At 36.6% G+C, this 22,393-nt stretch overlaps 1 protein-coding gene across 13 annotated transcripts in view; it reads right to left on the bottom strand.

The window, feature by feature from the left end:
* zmp:0000001200 overlaps positions 1-12,690 on the bottom strand; it is a 107,147-nt gene extending 94,457 nt beyond the window's left edge. For all 13 annotated transcript variants that reach the window (XM_073912340.1, XM_073912346.1, XM_073912341.1 and 10 more), the window contains exon 1: positions 12,278-12,690. In XM_073912340.1, the coding sequence (XP_073768441.1) occupies positions 12,278-12,394 (117 nt within the window). In that variant the 5' untranslated portion in view covers positions 12,395-12,690. The remainder of the gene's footprint in view (positions 1-12,277) is intronic.
* Positions 12,691-22,393: the final 9,703 nt, after the last annotated feature.

The following is a 22,393-nucleotide window of genomic DNA, read 5'->3' as shown; positions in this document are numbered from 1 at the left end:
AGATGCAGTGTGTGTTGATGTCAGCATGAGTATTCCTGTATATCAGATTCCTGAAGTAAAAACACACTCATTTTCTCTGATATTTAGCAATTACTTAATATTACCCTTTTTTACAATATGTAAAATGCGTCTCTGCTGTCTCTAGAGAGTGTGTGTGTTTTAGTTTGAGCTCAAAATAGCACACAGATAATGTTCATAACTCTCTGAAACTGACCCTTTCAGGCTTTGATCCTAATTGTGGTGTTTTGGTGACTGTCGCTTTAAATGCAAATGAGATAGTCCTCTTTTCAGAAGAGGGCGGAGCTACAGATGCCTGTGTGTCAGCAGAGTGGCAGATTCTAAACTCTAATGGCTAATGGACAGACAGCTGCTCCTCACTCAGGGCTGTTGTTGATGCTAATGAGGGAGAGATGTACACAAGTGGGCGGGGCTTTCTCCATCTGATGACATCATACAAAGGAAGAATGTCAATCAAAGTGTTTCTGTTTCTGTTTTGATCAAGTCTGATTAGAACAAACACAAGTAATTCATCTTTACCATTAGAGGATGGAGATATTCACACACTGCTGACACACAACCACTTATAAAAGTGATTTTTGCATAACAGGTGCTCTTAAAAGAGATTAGATCACCCAAAAATAACGATTCCATTATTATTTACTCATCCTTCAGCTTTTATTTCAAACCTTTATGAGTTTCTTTATTCTGTTAAACACACAAAAGAAGATATTTTGTAATAAGTTGGAAACCAAAGACTGTTTTTATTGCGGAAACACAACTCTTTTAATGTGGAGAAAGTTATTCTTAAGACCTTTTGCAATTCATTTATTATAAGTATTTTGTCCATTTTCTTTAATTGTTGGTTTTCTTCACTGTCCATAAAAAACAACAATCGTCTTCAAGGCATCGTTAATTTGTGTTCAAAGATTTTGGGAGTTTCCCTGCAAAGTCTTGCATACTATTACGAACAGCAGGTGTTGAGGATGGCACATAAAATACTAGGAGACAGCACGCGCACAATAAATAAACATGTTGAGTGGATGCTCCTTAGACAATAAGATCTTCCACAAATTGTTATAAATTTACTTTTGTGCCTGAAGCAATTAGGTTATGTAATAAATGTAGTTAATCGATGGACAAATCGATATTTGTTTTTTGTACTTGCTGTTAGGTGTTGATGTTTATAAGTGTGTCATTCTTGTTATACTATATGTAAAGCACCACCATGTCGAAATGAATTGCCCCAAGGGGATTAAAAAAAGTTTTTAAACTAAACTAAAACTAAACCTGTAACCATTGACTTCCATTGCACTTATTTTTCCTACAATAGAAATGCAATGGTTACAGGTTTTTTTACATTGCTAAAGCATCTTTAGTGTTCAAGAGAAGAAAGAAACTCATTAGGGTTTAAACAAGTAAAGGAAGAGTAAATGATGACCATATGGACATTTTGGGGTTTGTAATGGGGTTTTTTAGGGGGTTCAAATTGACCTGAGATGACATTTTAAGCAACTCCACAATCAGCCAGTGTTTCAAACTATGCCAGATTCACAGCAGTAAGCTTATAATAATGTCTTATAATTTAAGTGGAACTAATTTTCTCGGTTTTCATATGATGTTTACGTTATGTCACATCCATATACATACAGAAAAAACAGCCATGGGTCAGTTGGTGTGTCTGTGTGGAGTTTGAATGTTCTCCCTGTGTTGGTGTGGGTTTGGTGTTCCGGTTTCCCCCACAGTCTAAACACATGCGCTATAGGGGAACTGATCAACTAAACTGACCGTAGTGTGTGAATGTGTGTGTGAATGAGTGTGTATGGGTGTTTCCAAGTACTGGGTTGCGGCTGGAAGGGCATCCGCTGTGTAAAACATATGCTGGAATAGTTGGCGGTTCATTCCGCTATGGCGACTCACCCTTGATTAATAAGGGACTAAGCTGAAGGAGAATGAATGAATGAATGAGTTCAGTGAATTGGTGCATCCATCCACCTGATATTGCAGATCAAATGCATAACGAACACAACTGTATGTACAGTTTACACGCCTAAACACATATCTGCGGGTGTCCCTCGACCCCGACACACAATACATCTGTGTTCAGAGCATCATCCATACAAACCAAACACAATCTATCCATTATTCCACAAACACAGAGTGGCGTTTCATACATATGTACATGTATAATGAGGAATGCTGAAAATAATGCTTTCCTGTCTCGTTTCTAGTCCAAACATCAAAATATTCTTAAATCAAAAAGCATTTTTTGACAAACAAAAATGATCTTGTTTTGAGGAATAATGAGTTAAAACAAGCTAAAACTAGTTTTATTAAAACAAGGAAAATAATCTGCTAATGGGGAAGAAAATTAATGTTATTTTCACTTTGAAATAAGATTATTTTGTGTGCTGTGAAATAATTTTTATTTCGTGTATACTGCCAAATATAAATAAGTGGGCGTGGCCAACTAACAATTCCCTTATATTTTCAACAAGAATCAATCACTTAGTTTTAATACTCATGCAATTTTAATTGATGAAAAAATAATTGGTATATATTTTGTAGGTGTGAGAAGATGATTTAAACAGAAATGTTTAGAATAATAATAATAATAATAATAATAACAACAATAATAATAATAATCATAATCATAATATCAATAATAATAATAAAAATTATAATAGTAATAATAATAACAACAATAATAATAAAATAATAATAATAATAATAATAATAATAATTATTATTATTATTATTATTATTATTATAGTAATAAAAATAATAACAACAATAATTTCCAATTCAATTATTATTATTATAATAATAAAATTATAATAGTAATAATAATAATAATAACAATAATAATAATAATAATTACAATAGTAATAATAATAATAATAATAGTAAAAAAATAATAATAAAAATTATTATAGTAATAATAATAATAATAATAATAACAACAACAACAATAATAATAAAATAATAATAATTATTATTATAATAGTAATAACAATAATAACAACAACAATAAATAATAATTATTATTATTATTATTATTGTTATTATTATTAAATTATAATAGTAATAATAATAATAATAATAATAATAATAATAAAAAACAACAACAACAACAACAACAATTACACATAAAACTGTGACAAAGTGGAATTTTTTGTTTGTCTAAAGTCATATTTTGTTTACTGCATTTATATAATTAAAAATAAAATACTAAATAATTCAGTAAGATCAAGTCCTTTTCTTTTATTTAACAGTCAAGCTTATTTATTATATAAAGCCCTTTGTACACATTCTTGTCCCACCGTAAGCTTCATTGAGAGCTCAGATCTGATCATCAGATTCAGAGCGCTCAGACAGAGCATGCTGGGATTAGTTGTGTTTACTGCTTACTGTACACTATACACTCGCTTATACACGTCTTCTGGATCAGAAGGCATCGTGGAGCAATACACATTAATTATATAGAATGAAATCTACACTGTGTGGTCACATGACCTGAAGACATGCAGAGTGTTTAATTCAGCCAATGGAATAATCAAGATATTTTACATCGGGCAGTTCTGATTGAATTCTTTTGTGGCTAAAGTGGAGGGGCTGTTGATGAAGGGGAGGAGCTAATGATGAAGGGGTGGAGTTGGTTATGAAGGGGCAAAGCTGATGATGAAGGGGAGGAGCTGATTATGAAGGGGAGGAGTTGACGATGAAGGGGTGGAGCTGATTATGAAGGGGAGGAGTTGACGATGAAGGGGTGGAGCTGGTTATGAAGGGGAATTGCTGATGATAGAGGGGAGGAGCTGATTATGAAGGGGAGGAGTTGACGATGAAGGGGAGGAGCTGATTATGAAGGGGAGGAGCTGATGATGAAGAGGGGAAGCTGATTGTGAAGGGGGGGAGTTGACGATGAAGGGGAGGAGCTGATTATGAAGAGGAGGGGCTGATTATGAAAGGGAGGGACTGATGATTAAGAGGAAGAGCTGATGGTGCGAGGAGCTGATAGGAAAGGGGAGGAGCTGATTGTGAAGGGAAGGAGTTGACAATGAAGGGGAGGAGCTGATTATGAAGGGGCAGAGCTGATTATGAAGGGGAGGAGCTGATGATGAAGAGGGGGAGCCGATTATGAAAGGGGAGTTGACGATGAAGGGGAGGAGCTGATGATGAAGGGGAGGGGCTGATTATGAAGGGGAGGGGCTGATGATTCAGAGGAAGAGCTGATGGTGGAGAGGAGCTGATAGGAAAGGGGAGGAGCTGATTGTAAAGGGGAGGAGCTGAGATTGAAAGAGAGGAGCTGATGGTGAAGGGGAGGGGGCTGATAGTAAAAGGGAGGAGCTGATGATGAAGAGGAGGGGCTGAAGGTGAAGGAGAGGATCTGATTGTGAAGGGGAGGACTGATGATGAAGTAGAGAAGCTGGTAATGAAGAGGAGGAGCTGAGGATGAAGGAGAGAAGCTGATGGTAAAGGGGAGAGGCTGAAGGTGAAGGGGAGGAGCTGATAGTGACGGGGAGGAGCTGATGATGAAGGGGAGGAGCTAAGATGAAGAGGAGGAGCTGATGGTGAAGGGGAAGGGCTGAATGTGAAGGGGAGGAGCTAAAAGTGAAGAGGAGGAGCTGATGAAGAGAAGGAGCTGATGGTGAAGAAGAGGAGCTGATGGTAAAGGGGAGAGGCTAAAGATGAAGGGGAGGAGCTAATAGTGATGGGGAGCAGCTTATGGTGAAGGAAGGAAGCTGATGGTGAAGGGGAGGAGCTGATGGTGAAGAAGAGGAGCTGATGGTGAAGGGGAGGAGCTGAGGATAAAGGGGAGGAGCTGATGATTTTTGCTAGCCAGTGTTATAGCTCTGTTTAGTTGTTTTTCTCATCAGTGATGCAGATCAGATTTTTATGTTGCATCTAATGTTAATAAATAATGTTTATTACTGTACTTTAGTGTCTTCTGTGTTACCATGGTGGTGTTTAGCAGCTGTGTGAATGACAGTAAACACCTATTAGTAATATGATTGGTTAATGTAAATTTAGTTTTGTTTTCAGAGTCAAAATTAAGTGAGTTTTTTCTTCTTGAAAGCAGCTAAATAATCTGCCAATAGGGTGAGTGGAATAGTCTTATTTCAGAGCAAATACAACATTATTTTCCCCCCATTGTCAGATTATTTTGCTTGTTTTAATGAAAAACTAATTTGACTCATTATTTCTGAAAACAAGCCAATATGTTTTAGAAACAAGACAATAACTCGAAGTAAGTGCGGTGTAGAAACAGCAGGACTACACTATTCCACACAGCTGAAATCACCCTCGTCAGCAGGTTAGACATTAAAACTTGACTTTCCATTGACTCATTTACACAAGTCTGGACTCAAACCACTTCCTGTTGCAGAGGGAGCACCTGAAATGAGCATACTTAGAATACTAGAATACTTAGTAATTAAGCAGTCATTTAGCTGACTTTATCCGCAGAGACTTACGGGTCAGTGCCCTGAAGTTAAGAGTCTTACTCAAGGGCAAACAGGTGAGAGTTCACCGCCTGGGGGATTTAACCCAAACACACTTAAAGGGGCAGTTCACACAAACAATGAAAAGTCCATCATCATTTACTCGTCCTCCACATCGGTTTGAGAATCTTTCTGCTGTTGAACACGAAAGATAATTTGAAGAATGCTGACCATTGACTTACATAGTATTTTTGGTTTGGCTCCTACTATGGATGTCAACATTCTTCAGAGTATCTTGTTTCGTGTTCAACAGACAATAAAAGTTTAACAATGTTTTAGTGTGAGCAAATGCTGAGGACATTTACATTTTTGAGCGAACTGTCCCTTTAAATACCAGTCCAGATCATCCTTAAAGGGGCAGCTCACTCAAAAATGAATGTTGCCTCTTCATTTATTCGCCCACAGCTCATCCAAGATTTATTTTTCCTACAGTAGATCAAGATTTTGAGCTGAATCTATTGTCCTTGGGGATCCATATATATTTTTAATATAAAAACCTGTCACCATTCACTGCCATTATATGAATCACCAAGCAGAGCTGCACAATATTGGAAATAAAAACGACATTGCAGCATTTTATTTTTCTGCAATAAATATTGCCATATTGAGTATAATGTTAAATAAATGGCTCAATTTAGAAAGAATTAATCATTTTAGATTGATTTGGATGATTTTGGAGGGGAGTGCGGCCGCATAAAATATAATAAACCAATCACGAGCGTTGATAAATACAGTGCAGCAAATATACAAAATAAATAAACAGCATGTCATGGATTTCTGAGAGTATTCAGGTGCAAATTGTAGAGTCAAATATTAAATGACAGAGTAAATACCTCATCATTGTAACGCCGGGGAGTGACACCAACAACAGAAGGTAGGATCCAATATGCAGGTTTTAATCACAGTCAGGCAAGCAATGGTCAATACAGGTAAGAACAGGTATGTGAGGGCAAATCCAGAGTCGTAATCGAGGTACAGGCAAAAGGTCGAAAGGCTGGCGGCTAAACAGGATAACTAGGAGACAAAGCTGGGTTCAGACACGGAGAAACAAGACAGGAAGAAACGCGTTGAAATGTCACTTAACAGTAAACAAGACTCGGCAATGTGAATGAGTTTGTGTGCTGCTTAAATACTGTGTGTAATCAGTCTCTGTAACAGGTTTCAGCTGGTGATGTAATCAGGAAGATGAGTGACCAGGCGTGCGTGATTGGAAGAAGTGCATGTATGGAAATGTAGTCCTGGGGAATGCGGAAGTGAAGTTAATGATGAAGAGGAAACCAGCGATCTCCAGTGAATGATCGCTGGTTATCGTAACAATCATATTTAAACATAAATATAATTACAATTTCATTAAGTTCATTTTCCTTCAGGATTTTACAGTGTTCACTGCGGAATGAACCGTCAACTATTTTAGCATGTTTTACACAGCCCTTTCAGCTGCAACCCAGTACTGGGAAACACCCATACACGCTCATTCACACACACACACACACACACACACACACACACACACTCATACACTACGGCAAATTTAGCTGATCAATTCCCCTATAGCGCATGTGTTTGGACTGTGAGGGAAACACCTGGAGGAAACCCACACCAACACGAGGAGAACATGCAAACTCCACACAGAAACACTGACCCAGATGGGACTCGAACCAGCGACCTTCTTGCTGTGAGGCCATAGTGATAACCACTGAGCCACCGTGCTGATTTGTTATTATTCATTCATTAATTTTCTTGTCGGCTTAGTCCCTTTATTAATCCGGGGTCGCCACAGCGGAATGAACCACCAACTTATCTGCACATTATTAAGCAGCGGATGCCCTTCCAAGCCACAAACTATCAAGGGAAACATCCACACACTACGGACAATTTAGCCTATCCAATTCACCTGTACCGCATGTCTTTGGACTGTGGTGGAAACACTCCCACGCGAACGCAGGGAGAACATGCAAACTCCACAAAGAAACGTCAACTGAGCCGAGATCGAACCAGCGACCCAGCGACCTTCTTGCTGTGAAATGACAGCACTACCTACTGCGCCACTGATTTGTTATTATTATAATTATTATTGTTATCATAATTATTATTATTATAAACATTTCTGAAGTATCATCTTCTCACAGATATCAAGTACGTATGAAACAGAAAAAACACTTAAATATACATATGTAAACACTTTAAGGAAATATTAAACAGTTTTTCTCCTTCAAAAATACTAAATATAAACAATTAATATTAATTATTGTATAAATATTGAAACTTTGATCACTTCTAGCTGAAAATATGAAGCAACGGCTGACCATGAATTGGCCACGCCCACTTATCGTGAGAGTGAGGCCACTGTGCCGCCTTTCTTTAAGTTAGAAATTGAGGATTTTGTGCACTCGAAATAGGATTTTTGCTGCTTGTTCACGCTACTACTACTACTTAAAATGAGCTGAAGCAACACAGTTCTGGAAATTTTGGGGGGAACTTAATTGTTTCATGTTCAATCTATTTAAATGAGTTACTTTAACTTAATGGATTTGTGTTGGGACAGCATGAATGAACTGTGCATAAGTTTTACAGTGTGCTTTCTAGAGCAGTCGCAGGCATAAAGAACACATGCAAGGGATACATTTATGGTTAAAATTTAAAAGAAGGGGGGTGATGGTGGCGCAGTGGGTAGCACAATCATCCCACAGCGAGAAGGTCACATGATCGAGCCCCGGCTGGGTCAGTTGGCATCTCTGTGTGAAGTTTGCATGTTGGCGTTGGTTTCCTCCAGGTGCTTCAGTTTTATGGAGTTAGTTTTGTTTCTTTATTATTTAATCAAAAATATTTCGTTTTAAAGAAAAACTAAGCATGTAGCAATTAAAAAATAAAACAACTCGCATGTAACTGCATAACATGGCAATAGTTGATTTTTTGCAGTGTGAATTTTTTTAAATAAATGTTGTTTTTTTATTATTTGAAATCTTACATTTTTAAGTGCATTGTACCTAATTTTGGACAAAAACTTCATATGTTTGTTTGAATAATAAAGACACAAAATTAACCCCGCCGTTCATGGGTTCTAAACTTTTCAACTCACAAGTAAAACATTTCAACCTGCAAGCAAAGACTCTAGATGTGCAATAAATGACAGCAGAAAACAGAGCAAAATTAATGAGTGTGCAATAAAATTTGTGGTAACTGCATCATAGGACAATTGTTTATTTTTTACAATCCAAAATATTTTATTATCATTGACATAAGTTTTTTTTAATTTTTTCTTTGAAATCTTTTTTATTTTTAATTGCTACATACTTAATTTTTCTTTAAAACTAAATATTTTTGATGGAATAATATAAGGAAACAAAACTAACTCCATACGGTTTCCCCCACAGTCCAAACACATGCGCTATAGGGGAATTGGGTAAGCTAAATTGGCTGTAGTGTATATGTGTGTGAATGTGTGTATGGGTGTTTCCCAGTACCGGGTTGCAGTTGGAAGGGCATCCACTGTGTAACATATTCTGAATAAGTTGACGGTTCATTCCCCTGTGGCAGCCCCTGATTAATAAAGTGACTAAGCCGAAAAGAAATCACCGAAAAAAGTCTCCACAAATCATGCATGTTTTCAACTGTGGTCAGCTACACTGTAAACAAATGCATGGCTGCACACAAATCAATAACAAATTTAAGTTGATTGAACATAAAATATTACGTTTATTGTTGTTTAAGCTTGTTTTAAATACGTAGTTTGAACAAGCAGCACAAATCATGGTGATATCGATGCTGAAACACGAATATCACAGCACGGACTCAGCTTAAAATCATCTTTAATGAAGAAAAAGAAACATCCTGGATGACTTGCGGGTGAGTAAACGAACAGGACATTTTCACTTGTGGGTGAACTATCCCTTCAGGCACTGTATATCCACTATTTTGTAGTGTGCACTCCTCCAGAAATAAATGCACTGCCTTTCTCTCTCACATCCTCTCCATGATACAGAAATAATAAATCACACATAGGAGCGACCCGACCGCATGTGTTTCTGACTCTCCTTCCCTGTCAACAGCTTGGATGAAGTCCATTTCTGTGTCCAAAACAATGTAGGAAAGTGGGAACCATCGTTCAGGATAATATCGCACACACCCAACAAAACATATATCAGTTCTCCCTGCAAAAAAAGTCCATGACAATTGGCCAAACAGTGCACAGATCAGACTTTTGAGTCCAGTTTTTCAGTGTGATCATACTTACTAGTAACATTAGTGTATCTCAATTACTTACTAGAAATGTAAAGTAAGGGATTATTTATAGATAATTTACAGTAAATACAATTGATTATAATATACTTGCCTTATTTAGAGCTTGCAAAGAATAGCCAGCTTTTATACACTCACGGGCCACTTTATTAGGTACACCTGTCCTACTGCTTGTTAACGCTAATTCCTAATCAGCCAATCACACGGCAGCAACTCAATGCTTTTAACCCGAAATCTGCAGCAACTGCGTGATGCTATCATGTCAATATGGAGGGAAACCACTGTACCACAATATTTCCAGTATCTTGTTGAATCTGAAGGATTAAGGCAGTTCTGAAGGCAAAATGGGTCCAACCTGGTACTAGCAAGGTGTACCTAATAAAGTGGCCAGTAAATGTATATTGAACCTATATTGCTTATGCTACTTTGAATTGTCGGTCTGAAATCTCATGCAAGAATGACTTCAAAATAAAAATCGGACTATTCATTTGAGGTAAAGTTAGTTTAATATTCGCAGATTTGTTCAGTGATAACTTGTGACACGGCCCCAATATATATACATTTCCCACACTACTTTCAATATCGCTCTGACATTGACTACAAGACAACATTATCACTACTGTGTGTGAACAGTGTTGCACTTAAATAGTCATTAACATGATTTCCCTGTTTAGAGCTTGCAGAGAATACTTTTATTTACTGACCCTACATTGCTTATGATGCTACTTTTTTAATATTTAGTCTGAAATGGGATGCAAGAATGACTTCAAAACAACATTAGCACTGTTTAATTGACCGTGTAAAATGTTGTAGTCTGATAGTCATTGGCTAATCATGTGATTTCACTATTTATAACTTGCAAAGAACACTTTTCTGAAATGATAGGTTATTATTATGGGAGAAAGTCTGAATGTGCGAGTATAAAAGAGCAATTCCTGCATTATGGATGTGACATTTGCTGTAAAATCTTAAAACATTAATTCACAGAGAAAGTATATGCTGACATTATATTGAAACATGTTTATATTTTCCAAAACTACTAACCACAGAGTCATGGGAGCAGAAAAATGTCAATTTTTTTATATGTAAATGAGGAAAAAAAGACATGTGACCAAAGAAGTAAGCAAGTTTACACTACATACAACATACTAAATAGAAATTCTGAGAATTAAACTGCACAGCCCAAACACACACACAATAATAATAATGACACTAACCCTAATCAAAAGGATAAGAGTTGCTCACTGTAGAACAAACATGATTGATTTCATTAGATTTTGCATTTATGAGGAAAATTCTTAGTTATGGATGTGACAGATGTGAAATTGGCACTTGTGTGACTTTAGTAAATCAAATATAATAGTTTGAAAACTGACAGAGACATTATAAGTAGCCTTTTAAAGTAGGCTTCTATAAAAATACAAGCCTACACAACACACTCTGAGAGAGTTTTGCGTTTTTGGTGAAAACGTATTCATATTTTTTGTTTATTGCGAGGTTGACATTTGCATGGAATTAATCAATTTTAGGCTTTAATTAAGGAGAAAGTCTAAATGTGTGAATATAAAACCAACTTTACCCTGATATATATTTAGATTATATTAGATTCAACTTTATTGTCATTACACATGTACAAGTACAATGCAACGAAATGCATATATACCATTTACCCCGCTTTGTTGAATATTCAGTCAGTATTAGCATTATCTAATTGATTGTAATCAATGCTGTACTCTGACAGTCATCAGCTGCTGATGTGTTTGCACCATTTATAACTTGCAAAGAACACTTTTTTTGATATTATAGTCTATTATTAAGGGAGAAAGTCTGAATGCGTGCATATAAAAGAGCAGTTCCAGCATTATGGATGTGAAATTTGGTGTAAAACCTTAAAATATAAATTCACAGAGAAAGTTTATGTTGACTTTTTATTGAAATATCTGTTGATATTTTCCAGAACAACTAACCACAGAGTTATGGGATAAAAAAAAATCAATCTGTCAGTATATTTTATATTTTAAATGAGAAAAAAAAGACATGTGACCAAAGAAGTTAGCAAGTTTACAGTATATACAACATACTTAATAGAAATACTGAGAATTAAACTGCACAGCCATTAATGACAACATCAACAACAATAATAATATATTATAATGCAAACTTAAGTATACATAATACTAACCCTAATGAAAACAATAATAGAGTTGCTTATTATAGAACAGAAATTATTAATTTTATTTTATTTTGCATTTATGAGGAACAAGCTTAGTTATGGATGTGACAGATGTGAAACTGGCACTTGTGTGACTTTAGTGAAAAAATATAATAGCTAAAAACACTGACAAAGCCTTTATAAGTAGCCTTTTAAAGTGGGCTACTGAAAAAATACAAGCCTAAGTTACTCAACACACTTTGAAAAGGTTTTGCTATTTTGGTGAAAACTTATTATTTTTCAGGGAAAGGTTGACATTTGCCTGCAATTGCTCAACTTTACCTCCGTTTAACCCCACAGCAGCAGCAGAATAGTCAGATTTACTCACCACCAGCACGGATCCCCGCACCGCCTCCGACACGCTCTGCCGCAGCTCCGCCGCCGTTCCCGGTTTACTGAGCCCGCGAGTGAACCTCCGGGTCTCGGCATGCGCCAGGGTGGACATCCCGCACTACAAACTCTCATTAACTTCCAGCTGACAGCTCAATAAATAAAATAAAAACGTTAAATATCCGCTTTCTCATCCGCTCAGACTACACGCGCGCATTGTTTACGCGTTGAGATATTTAAAAAGCGCGTGTCCGACAGTTCACCGACATGCTCAGATGGACGGTTTAATATCCTCCCGCTGCTTTAAAGTCTCCGGGGAGTTTTGTCGGTGTAAACGAAGCACTTTCCCGTGCTGTCATGCTCTCACGCGCCGCCGTAATCTCCCTCTCCTGTCCCGACAGCGATTTGTACGAATTCTACTACGGCGAAGTCTTGCTGTTTAATATTCATGAGCAAACCAATACATTCGTGATACGTCACTCTAAAGGTATGAATTATTCATGATTACACTAGAAGTCTTTCCTTGGTTAATTAATTTATTTATTTACATGACATAATAATAATAAACAGTACAATGTTTATTAATCATAGTTTAACATTTGCTAAGATATTATTATTAAAATCTAAAATTATTTGTGTTAACATTAACCTAGTTAAAGAGATAGTTCACCCAAAATTAAACATTTACTCAATATTTACTCACCCTGAAGTGGTTTTGAAGCTTTGTGAGTTTCTTCCATCTGTTGAACACTAAAGAAGATATTTTGAAGAATGATGAAAACCTGTTTGACTTCTATAGTAGAAAAAATAAACACTATCGTCGTCAATGGTTTCAGGTTTACACCTTTGCTAAAATAAATCTTATTTTGTGTTCAACAGAAGAAATAAACTAAGTTTAAAACAAGTAAATGGAGAGTAAATGATGACAGAATCTTTATTTTTGGGTGAACAATCCCTTTAATTGCCTGTTAATTAAAATGTTAACTGTGTGAGTTAACTAACAACGAACAACTTTATTTTCATTAACTAACCTTTAACCAGATGAATAAACACTGTAATTAATTTATTGTTTGTTCATGTTAGTCAATATATGATCTAACATTAACCAATATAACCTTATTAATAAAGTGTTACCTTATTCATAAGCAGCCTTCGCACCCAATGTGTATGCGTGACTAATTAATATTCATGAGCTGAGCTCTCGCCATAGTAGGACTCGTACATTGGCTTCAGCGACTGGTTCATTTAATACCTGCACACACTACGGAATACAGGGGATTCCCAGCACTAGCCAAGTCGAGGGATATTGAAAGTTACAGCTATATTTATCGTGTCTGTTTCTCTTGTCTGTGAGTATTGGGCTGAATCTCAGCGGGAGCGCGAGACCTGCGTTTAAATCCCATTTAACACGGTTTAATACGGTTTAACATGGTGAGAAGACCGCGGGAAATCCGCTCTCGGTGCAGCACCAGCTGCCGGGTGAATACGGGCTACTAACCGACTGACAGACTGACTGACTTATAAATGATTGGTTTATATACTTTATAATAAAATGAGTGCTTTCAAAAGGTCTTCTTTGATTAATCGCATACAAAATAAAAGTATATTAATTTATATATATATATATATATATATATATATATATATATATATATATATATATATATATATATATATATATATATACGTACATATATACATATAATTAACTTAACTAGGCAAGTCATTAGTTTGTTCTGTAAACAATAGAAAAAAAACTATTTTCTTAAAAAAAGCTAAAATATTGACCTTAAAATTAATTTAAAAATAAATAAATAAATAAACTGCTTTCATTACAGTCAAACGAAAAGAAATAAGACTTTCTCCAGAAGAAAAAATGTTATAGGAAAATGTTATAGGAAATACTTGCTCTGGGAAATATTTGAAAAATAATACAAATTTTACAGGAGGGCGAATAATTTTGACGTGAACTATATATATATATATATATATATATATATATATATATATATATATATATATATATATATATATATATATATATATACAGTTGACATCAACATTATTCGTCAAGATTATTATATCTAATACAAATTTAAAAATAAATGAATATATGTAGATATTTTAATTTTGTGTTATATATATATATATATATATATATATATATTAATACACAGAATATTTATTATGAGTACCCTTAAATTATATAAAAACAAACTTTTAATTTAGATGTTACTGACAGCACTAATTTTTTTTTTCAGATTTGTAACAGCTGTACTATTTATTTTGTGTGATCATAATAAATAGAGGAGAACATGCAAATATTTTTTAATAAAATATTTGTAAGATGTAAGACATTGTATGCTAATTAAATGTCTTAAAAATTAACAGTAATCCTGTATATACTTTTTTTGGGAATAAGTTAATTTAATTGCAGTAAGTATAGTCCCTTTGTAACTAATTACACCAAGTAAAATTTATTTATAGATCAAAAAGTATTTATAATTGTGACATGATTTGAACTGTGAGCTGTAATTGGAAAGAAAAATGTAAATTAATTTAAAAAGTCTGTTTGTTTGTTTGTTTCAATGGGTTTAAATAACAATGTTTGTTATTTCACATAGAGTAACCTTGAGTAGAATTGTGTAACACTGAAATTATTCAATAGGCCTAATTATATATATATATATATATATATATATATATATATATATATATATATATATATATATATATATATATACATTTCAAAAATAAAGAAAGTATTTATTTCATAATTTAATTCATTCTATTTTAATATAATTAGGTTTTTCCCAGAAGTATTTAATATAAATATTATTTAAATAATTTTGCAATGTATACATCTCAGAATGCCATCAAACATAATCTTAGCTCATGAAGAATCATCATTTCCAGCTAAAGCCTTTTATTGGTGTTGTGTAATGAAGCTATCAGAGGGAAGTGGACTGCCCCCTGCTGAATGCAGTGAAGAACACACTCAGAAGCAAACTGGAATGAGGTTTTATTGCTTTCACGTCCAAAAACACTCTCTCTCCTCCTTCCCATCCCTTTATTTCAGCAGGGTCTGGGCCTTGTTAATCCAAAACATCATGCTTATCTGCTCATTTTAAAGCTTTAGTCAATTAAACTATCCCGTATGTACAGTTGTGCACCATAATAGTTCCTAAATTCAACATTATATATGACCGTGTGATCTTCTCAAAAGCATGAATAACAAAATATCCGCTCTTCCTTATCAAATGCATGGTTAAAATAGCAGAACATAATTATGTGTGTGTGTGTGTGTGTGTGTGTGTTAATAATGGCACTTACTTAATGGCACTAACTCTATAAATAAGCTTCAGTTGTTGAGGAAATGTTTACATACACTATGAAAAAATATCTGTTAATGAACAGTTTCTGTATTTAGTGATTCACAAGTGTTTACTTACGGTGGTGAATTGCATTATGGGATGTTGATCTCTGCTCTGTCCACTTTTGATGTTGAAAATTCAACTCTACGGTTTAACAAAGTGACTTTTATTGGCATTTTAGTAAATAATATGACGTATATGAAATAATATATTGAGAAACTCGTGTGTGAAATTACAGAAAATGTGCTGCAGGATGTTACAGTGTGTTTGTGGCGTAATATCCCAGCAGGCACACGACATTATAAGACGTTAATTTTAGGTTAGATTTACGTTGTCCATTTAGGTTGACCAAAATTCATTGTCTAGCCAGCGTCTAAGGACAACGTTAATTTAAAATCGAATAACAATGTCAAATTAAAGCTGCAAGCAGCGATGAAAGTGACCTCGCACCCGAGCTCACCACCGCCCGGTGGCCTCAGGATGACAGAGAACAGCAAACAACATTAATTTAAGCCGATATATATATATAACCTGAGAAAATCACAGATTTATGCCAAACTTCCTCCTGCCAGCAGGTGGCGCTATTACTGTGATTTAAGATTGGCATGTAGATGCCTTCAGTAGAGGAATCTTATCAACCGTGTGAATTTTCAGGCAGATCGGACATTGGCTGAGTTATAACTTCCTGTTTCGTGGCGAATCGTCGAAGTTTGCGAGGCCGCCACGGACACATCCTTTGACGGAAACCCGAGAACTTCGCAATTTAACATCGCCCAGGACTTTACATGACAAAACCCAATTTTAGGGTTGATCCGACAAAATCCCTATGAGGAGTTTGTTAAAATACAACGCCTGGAAATGGCAAAAACGTCACTTTTTTGCCGCAGGAAGTTAAAAATATCCGACTTCCTGTTGGGTTTGATATTCCGCTCGAAGAGACTTTTTGTAGGTTTTGTTTGACGTGTGTGCCAATTTTTGTATGCGTGATTCGTAGCTCAGGGGCCAGTCCGTCAAAAGTGCATAGGTGGCGCTGTCGAGTCATTTTGCCACGCCCACTTCCGAAACCCATAACAAACGTAAATTTTCGCCACTTCTGAGGCATGTGCAAAGTTTCGTGAGTTTTCGGGCATGTTTAGCCTCTTAAAATCGTGATTCATTCCAGAGAAGAAGAAGAATAATAAGAAACGGAGCAATTCCAATAGGGCATACGCACTGTAGGTGCTCGATCTCTAATGACGTTGATATTTGGTTGATTTTAGGTTGCGTTGGAAAGTGACCAAAATCCAACCTCGAGCCAACATCTTAAACCAACGTCATATTGACGTCAAACACTGACATTTATTCGTCAGGTATGGCAACCAAAATCCAACATCTGATAGACGTTATAGTGGTAACGTCCACACAACGTCAAGCTGTAACATGTAGGTTGTGACGTCAGGTGTCCAAAATTCAATGTCTATCCAACGTCTAAGGGCAACGTTATTCTGACATCCAATAATGACGTGAAATGGACGTTGATATTTGGTTGATTTTAGGTTGTTGGAAAGTGACCAAAATCCAACATTTTAAGCCAGCGTCATATTGACGTCGAACACTGACATTTATTCGTCAGGTGTGGCAACCAAAATCCAACGTCTGATAGACGTTATAGTGGTAACGTCCACACAACGTCAAGCTGTAACAACATTAGACATTAATTTTAGATTAAGCATTGGACATTTACGTTTGCCTGACGGAGGGTTCTGATGTCAATGAGATTTCCATTTCCAAACAAAATGCAACGTCCCCACGAAATTGGGGTACAACGTCAATCTGACATCATGTTGATGTGCTGTGCCTGCGGGGATACAACACCAACCCAGGCAATATAGCACTGAAAACCATTGCACATGACAATAAAAGTCACTTTTCCCAGCTTTTCAAGGTTAAAAGTTGTTGAAGGAGATCTCAAAATTCCATAATGCAATTTAGAAGCAGAAATAAATCGTCAATAACAAAAATATGAAGCTCAAAATACAGATTTAGGCATGTTTTTTGGCAGTTTACTTGTTTATAGATCCCAAAATTTTCATCACTGATCATTGGATCCAAAATGGAGACAAGCAGAAATACCTAAACAATGCTTTTGGCACATTGGCTTCGGGATCCAAACCGTGGTTTCATTCATCCATTTTCCTTCAGTTTAGTCTCTTATTTATCAGGGGTCACCACAGCGGAATGAACCGCCAACTATTCCAGCATATGTTTTACAGAGCTGCAACCCAGTACTGGGAAACACCCATACAAACTCATTCGCGCGCACACACTCATACACTACGGCTAAATTCCCCTATAGCACATGTGTTTGGACTGTGGGGGAAACCGGAGCACCAGGAGGAAACCCACGCCAACACGGGGAGAACATGCAGACCTTCTTGCTGTGAGGCCACAGGGCTAACCACTGAGCCACCGTGCCACCCCAAACCATGTTTTGGACTGACAACATTGAGGTCTGACACATAGAAGCGTATAAATCTATAAACCCATGGCACTGTAATGGACCTGTCCGCTCTCAGAGGCAACAAGTGACACTTACGGCTTAATATCAGATACAAAAACATGAGTGAGATCCTGTAAAAGCCCCGTACAAAACACACGACATGAGGATTAGTTTATACACAAGAGGACACAATGCAAATGTTGAAAAGCACCTGTGTGTGTGTGTGTGTGTGTGTGTGTGTGTGTGAGTGTATGTTTGTTTATGTGCATGTGTGCCTGTGAGTGTGTATGCAAGCATGTATCTGTGTGTGTGTGTGTGTGTGTGTGTGTGTGTGTGTGTTTATAGACCGTGTTTGGGTAGTAAAGTAATATATTACAATCATAAAGCCATATCTTACTCTCTAAAGAGGAAAACCAAAACACACAAATAACACAACACACACTCTCACATTACTTTGCTTAAAAAGTGATGCATTTAGTTACTCACTCATTCATTCATTCATGTTCCTTTGGCTTATTCCCTTAATTATCAGGGGTCTTCACAGCGGAATGAACCGCCAACAATTCCAGCATATTTTTTACACAGTGGATGCCCTTCCAGCTGCAACCCAGTACTGGGAAACACCCATACACTCATTCTCACACACACACACACACCCATACACACTCATTCACACACACACTCAAACGGCCAATGTAGTGGATCAATTCCCCTATAGCGCATGTGTTTGGACTGTGGGGGAAACCGGAGCACCCGCAGGAAAACCCGCGCCAACACGGGGAGAACATGCAAACTCCACACAGAAACTGACCCAGCCAAGGCTCGAACCAGCAACCTTCTTGATTTAGTCACTGTTTAGTTATGGTGTATGATTGTAATATATGACTTTATTCCCCAGCAGTGTTCATGAAGTGATGTGTGAAGGGGATTTCCACCTCTGAGCCTTCCTCAACACTTGTTCTTTCAGTTTGTTGAGCTGATGACTTCAGTATGTCGACACCTGCTGTAAAAATATCTTCACTGCATTTCCTCGTCCTCACCTGACATTAAAATGCGCTGTGAATGAAGCACCTGGAAATATTTGAGGGCTATTTATAAACCCATAATCTTGTTATGTGTGATTTGGAGGCATATTTGTTCTCAATATGCATCATAATCTCCTTAAAGTACGCATATAATCAAAACTAACCATGTTGATGTTGTTAGCTCACATCGCTGACAATTAATCCGTGCAGGTTATTAAGAAAAACAAACTGGTTTGCCTTTGTAATCTGTAATTGAATCCTGAAAATGCACTTTCTGTTTGCCTTCAGTTAAATTCTCAGTTTGAGGGAGTGGGAGTGGCTAACATACTTAGCCACGCCTCTCCAGCTGTCACCACTCTGACAATAAACAGTAATGATGAGCAGGAGGAGTCTGTTAGGCTGTAATAACTCTCCCAAACCCTGTTCCCCATCTTTCTGAATGACAAGCCTACTTTACTACATCCAATCAGCTCGCTGTAGAAAAACAAGACACGCCCACTGTTTTCTAATTTAATATTCCGCTTCTCTAGAAACTGCGTCACAATACGAAAGTATGGTCGCAGGTTCTGATTCATGCGGTCTTTAAGGACACTTCTGTTTATGTTTTACTTACTGATTCTCATATTTATATTGCAAAGTTTGCATAAAATAAATACATTTACATTGTGTGTTTTGTTAGCGCACATTGTTAGTCTTAAAGTGACGTTAACAATTAATATGTGCAAGCTAATCCACTGATAACATTACGTTTTGATAATCTTTAAACAAAATCTGACCATTTGCTTTCACTCTAGAACAGCATTAGCTGAAACGCGCATAGCCACGCCCCTCAAATCGTTAATTTGCTGCAGATGAAAGACGAGAGGTGGGGCTATAAAATAAAAATAGTTGACCATCCGGGTAACTTACTATTTTCGATTACTATTTCGGACAGAAAGTATGCGAATTGGGATGCAGCAAATACACCCCTCGTACCGTTAGCTTGACACAAGAGAATGATACACAAAAAGAAAGTCCCGCCCCCTACTTAATATTCAGCTTCGGCCAAAAGCACATTAACATACTGAACTAAAAGTCTCAGCAACTTCCATTGCAAGTGGATTTAAAAGTCTCAGAAGTGAAATGACAAATGTTCCCCCTTACTTATTTAACCCTTTGTAGATAACATGTCTTTAAAAAATGTTCAGTCACAAAAGTAACATCGTCATAAAACACACAGAGGTAATTGTTTCCTCAATGTTGGTGTGGATCAATAGTAGGGGTGGGACGGTTCACAAAATTGTCGGGTTTATTGACACGTTTTTGGTTTGATCTGATTTATAAAAAAAATAATCTAGAAAATTTAGAAATACCACACATCAGAATAAAACACATAGCCTTATCATCTACCGCTTACAGAATTAATTAATAATAATAATAATAATTCCTTTTATATAGAGCTTTTTCTGGACACTCAAAGCACTTTACACATTGGAGGGAATCTGCTCATCCACCACCAGGGTGCAGCATCCACCTGGATGACACAATGACAGCTATATTGCACCAGACCGCACACCACACACCAGCTGACTGGTGGAGAGCAGACAGAGTGATGAAGCCAGTAATGATATGGGGGTGCTTAGGAGACCAGGATGGACCAAGTGGGCAAATTTAGCTTTTTTTAGCTTTTTGGCTTGTTTTTGTGGGATCTTTAATGACCACAGAGAGTCAGGACCTCGGTTAACGTTTTATCCAAAAGATATTGCTCACTGACAGTATAGATTCCCCATCACTATACTTGGGCATTAGGACCCACAAAGACCGCAGGTTCCGCAGGTTGGGCGCCCCCTGCTGGTCTCACTAACACCACTTCCAACAGCAACCTAGTGTTCCCTAGTGGTCTCCCATCCAGGGACTGACCGGGCGCAGCCCTGCTTAGCTTCAGTGGGCGACCATGTGAGAGTTGAGCGAGCTGATTGGAATAAAAAAATGTATTCTGAAGGCCATGTAGTCTAATATCAGTCTCAAAGCTTTACTTTAGTTGTTGATTAATGGTAATGACGACAGGGTGATATTTGTTTTAAATATTCAATTCCTCCACAAATGTGCTCCCTCACTTTAGACTCAATTAAATATGGATGTAAATATACATTCTATCTATATGTGGTGATTAATGAACTTGATTAGTTTGAAAAAGCATCCATGAGCTTGCGCTGGCTTCTTTAAACTGATATAATTAAACGCTGTAAACTCAAATCAGTATGCGAGCCGTAGAATTCATATAATTCGACAAACAGTATGCAAGTACCTGGATGACCTACTACTTCAGGCAAGCTTCTGAAGTGAGCATCGCATAGACGCTGCGCTATCCCATGATGCACCGAGAGCGAATTCCTGAATGGGAGTGAAGCGAGGCAACTTACGCGAACAAGTCACGTGATTACGACAAAATGGAGGATGTAGTCCTGACTCTCTGTGGTCGTTAAAAATCCTAGGATATCCTTAGAAAATTCCTGGCCAAATCTGTGCACTGGCCTCTGTCAATCATGGCCTCCTAACTCTGGTGTGTGGTCTGGCGCAATATAGCTGCCGTTGAGTCATCCAGGTGGATGCTGCACCCTGGTGGTCGATGAGGAGATTCCCCCCCTATGTGTAAAGCACTTTCAGTGTCCAGAAAAGCGCTATGTAAATGTAAGAAAATATTATTATTATTATTTTTATTATTATTATTTATTATTATTATTATTTTTTTTTTATTATTATTATTATTATTTATTATTATTATTATTATTATTTTTTATTATTATTATTATTATTTTATTATTATTATTATTATTTATTATTATTATTATTATTATTATTATTATTATTTTTATCTCTCGTTCTTTAGGTAGTGCCCAATTTTAATGTGAGATTTTGAAAACCAGATCTAAATTTAGAGGCAACAGTCGGGTCAGGTAGAAAACCAGGCGGGTCGAGCAGCGGGTAAACAAAGACTGAATATACGGCGGGAACAGTCGGGTGTGATATAAAACCTGGCTGGATTAAAATTTCAGCCCTGCGCAGATCTCTACCTCGTAATTTACTAATTCTGCACTGACACCACTCACATTCACACTGTATAGAGTCGTCGAGTAGTAAACTCGAATGCAGTACCTACTGAGTAGGCGATTTCGGACGCAGTTGGCGGGATGCTGGAAATCTGAAAGGATTAAAATATTAAAAACAAACAAAAAGAAAGTATGAAGAATTCGGTA

This window comes from Danio rerio, chromosome 9, assembly GCF_049306965.1.
Source record: "Danio rerio strain Tuebingen ecotype United States chromosome 9, GRCz12tu, whole genome shotgun sequence".
Taxonomy (NCBI): domain Eukaryota; kingdom Metazoa; phylum Chordata; class Actinopteri; order Cypriniformes; family Danionidae; genus Danio; species Danio rerio.
Note: the sequence above shows the minus strand (reverse complement) of the source record. Positions and strands in the feature narration are given on the sequence as shown.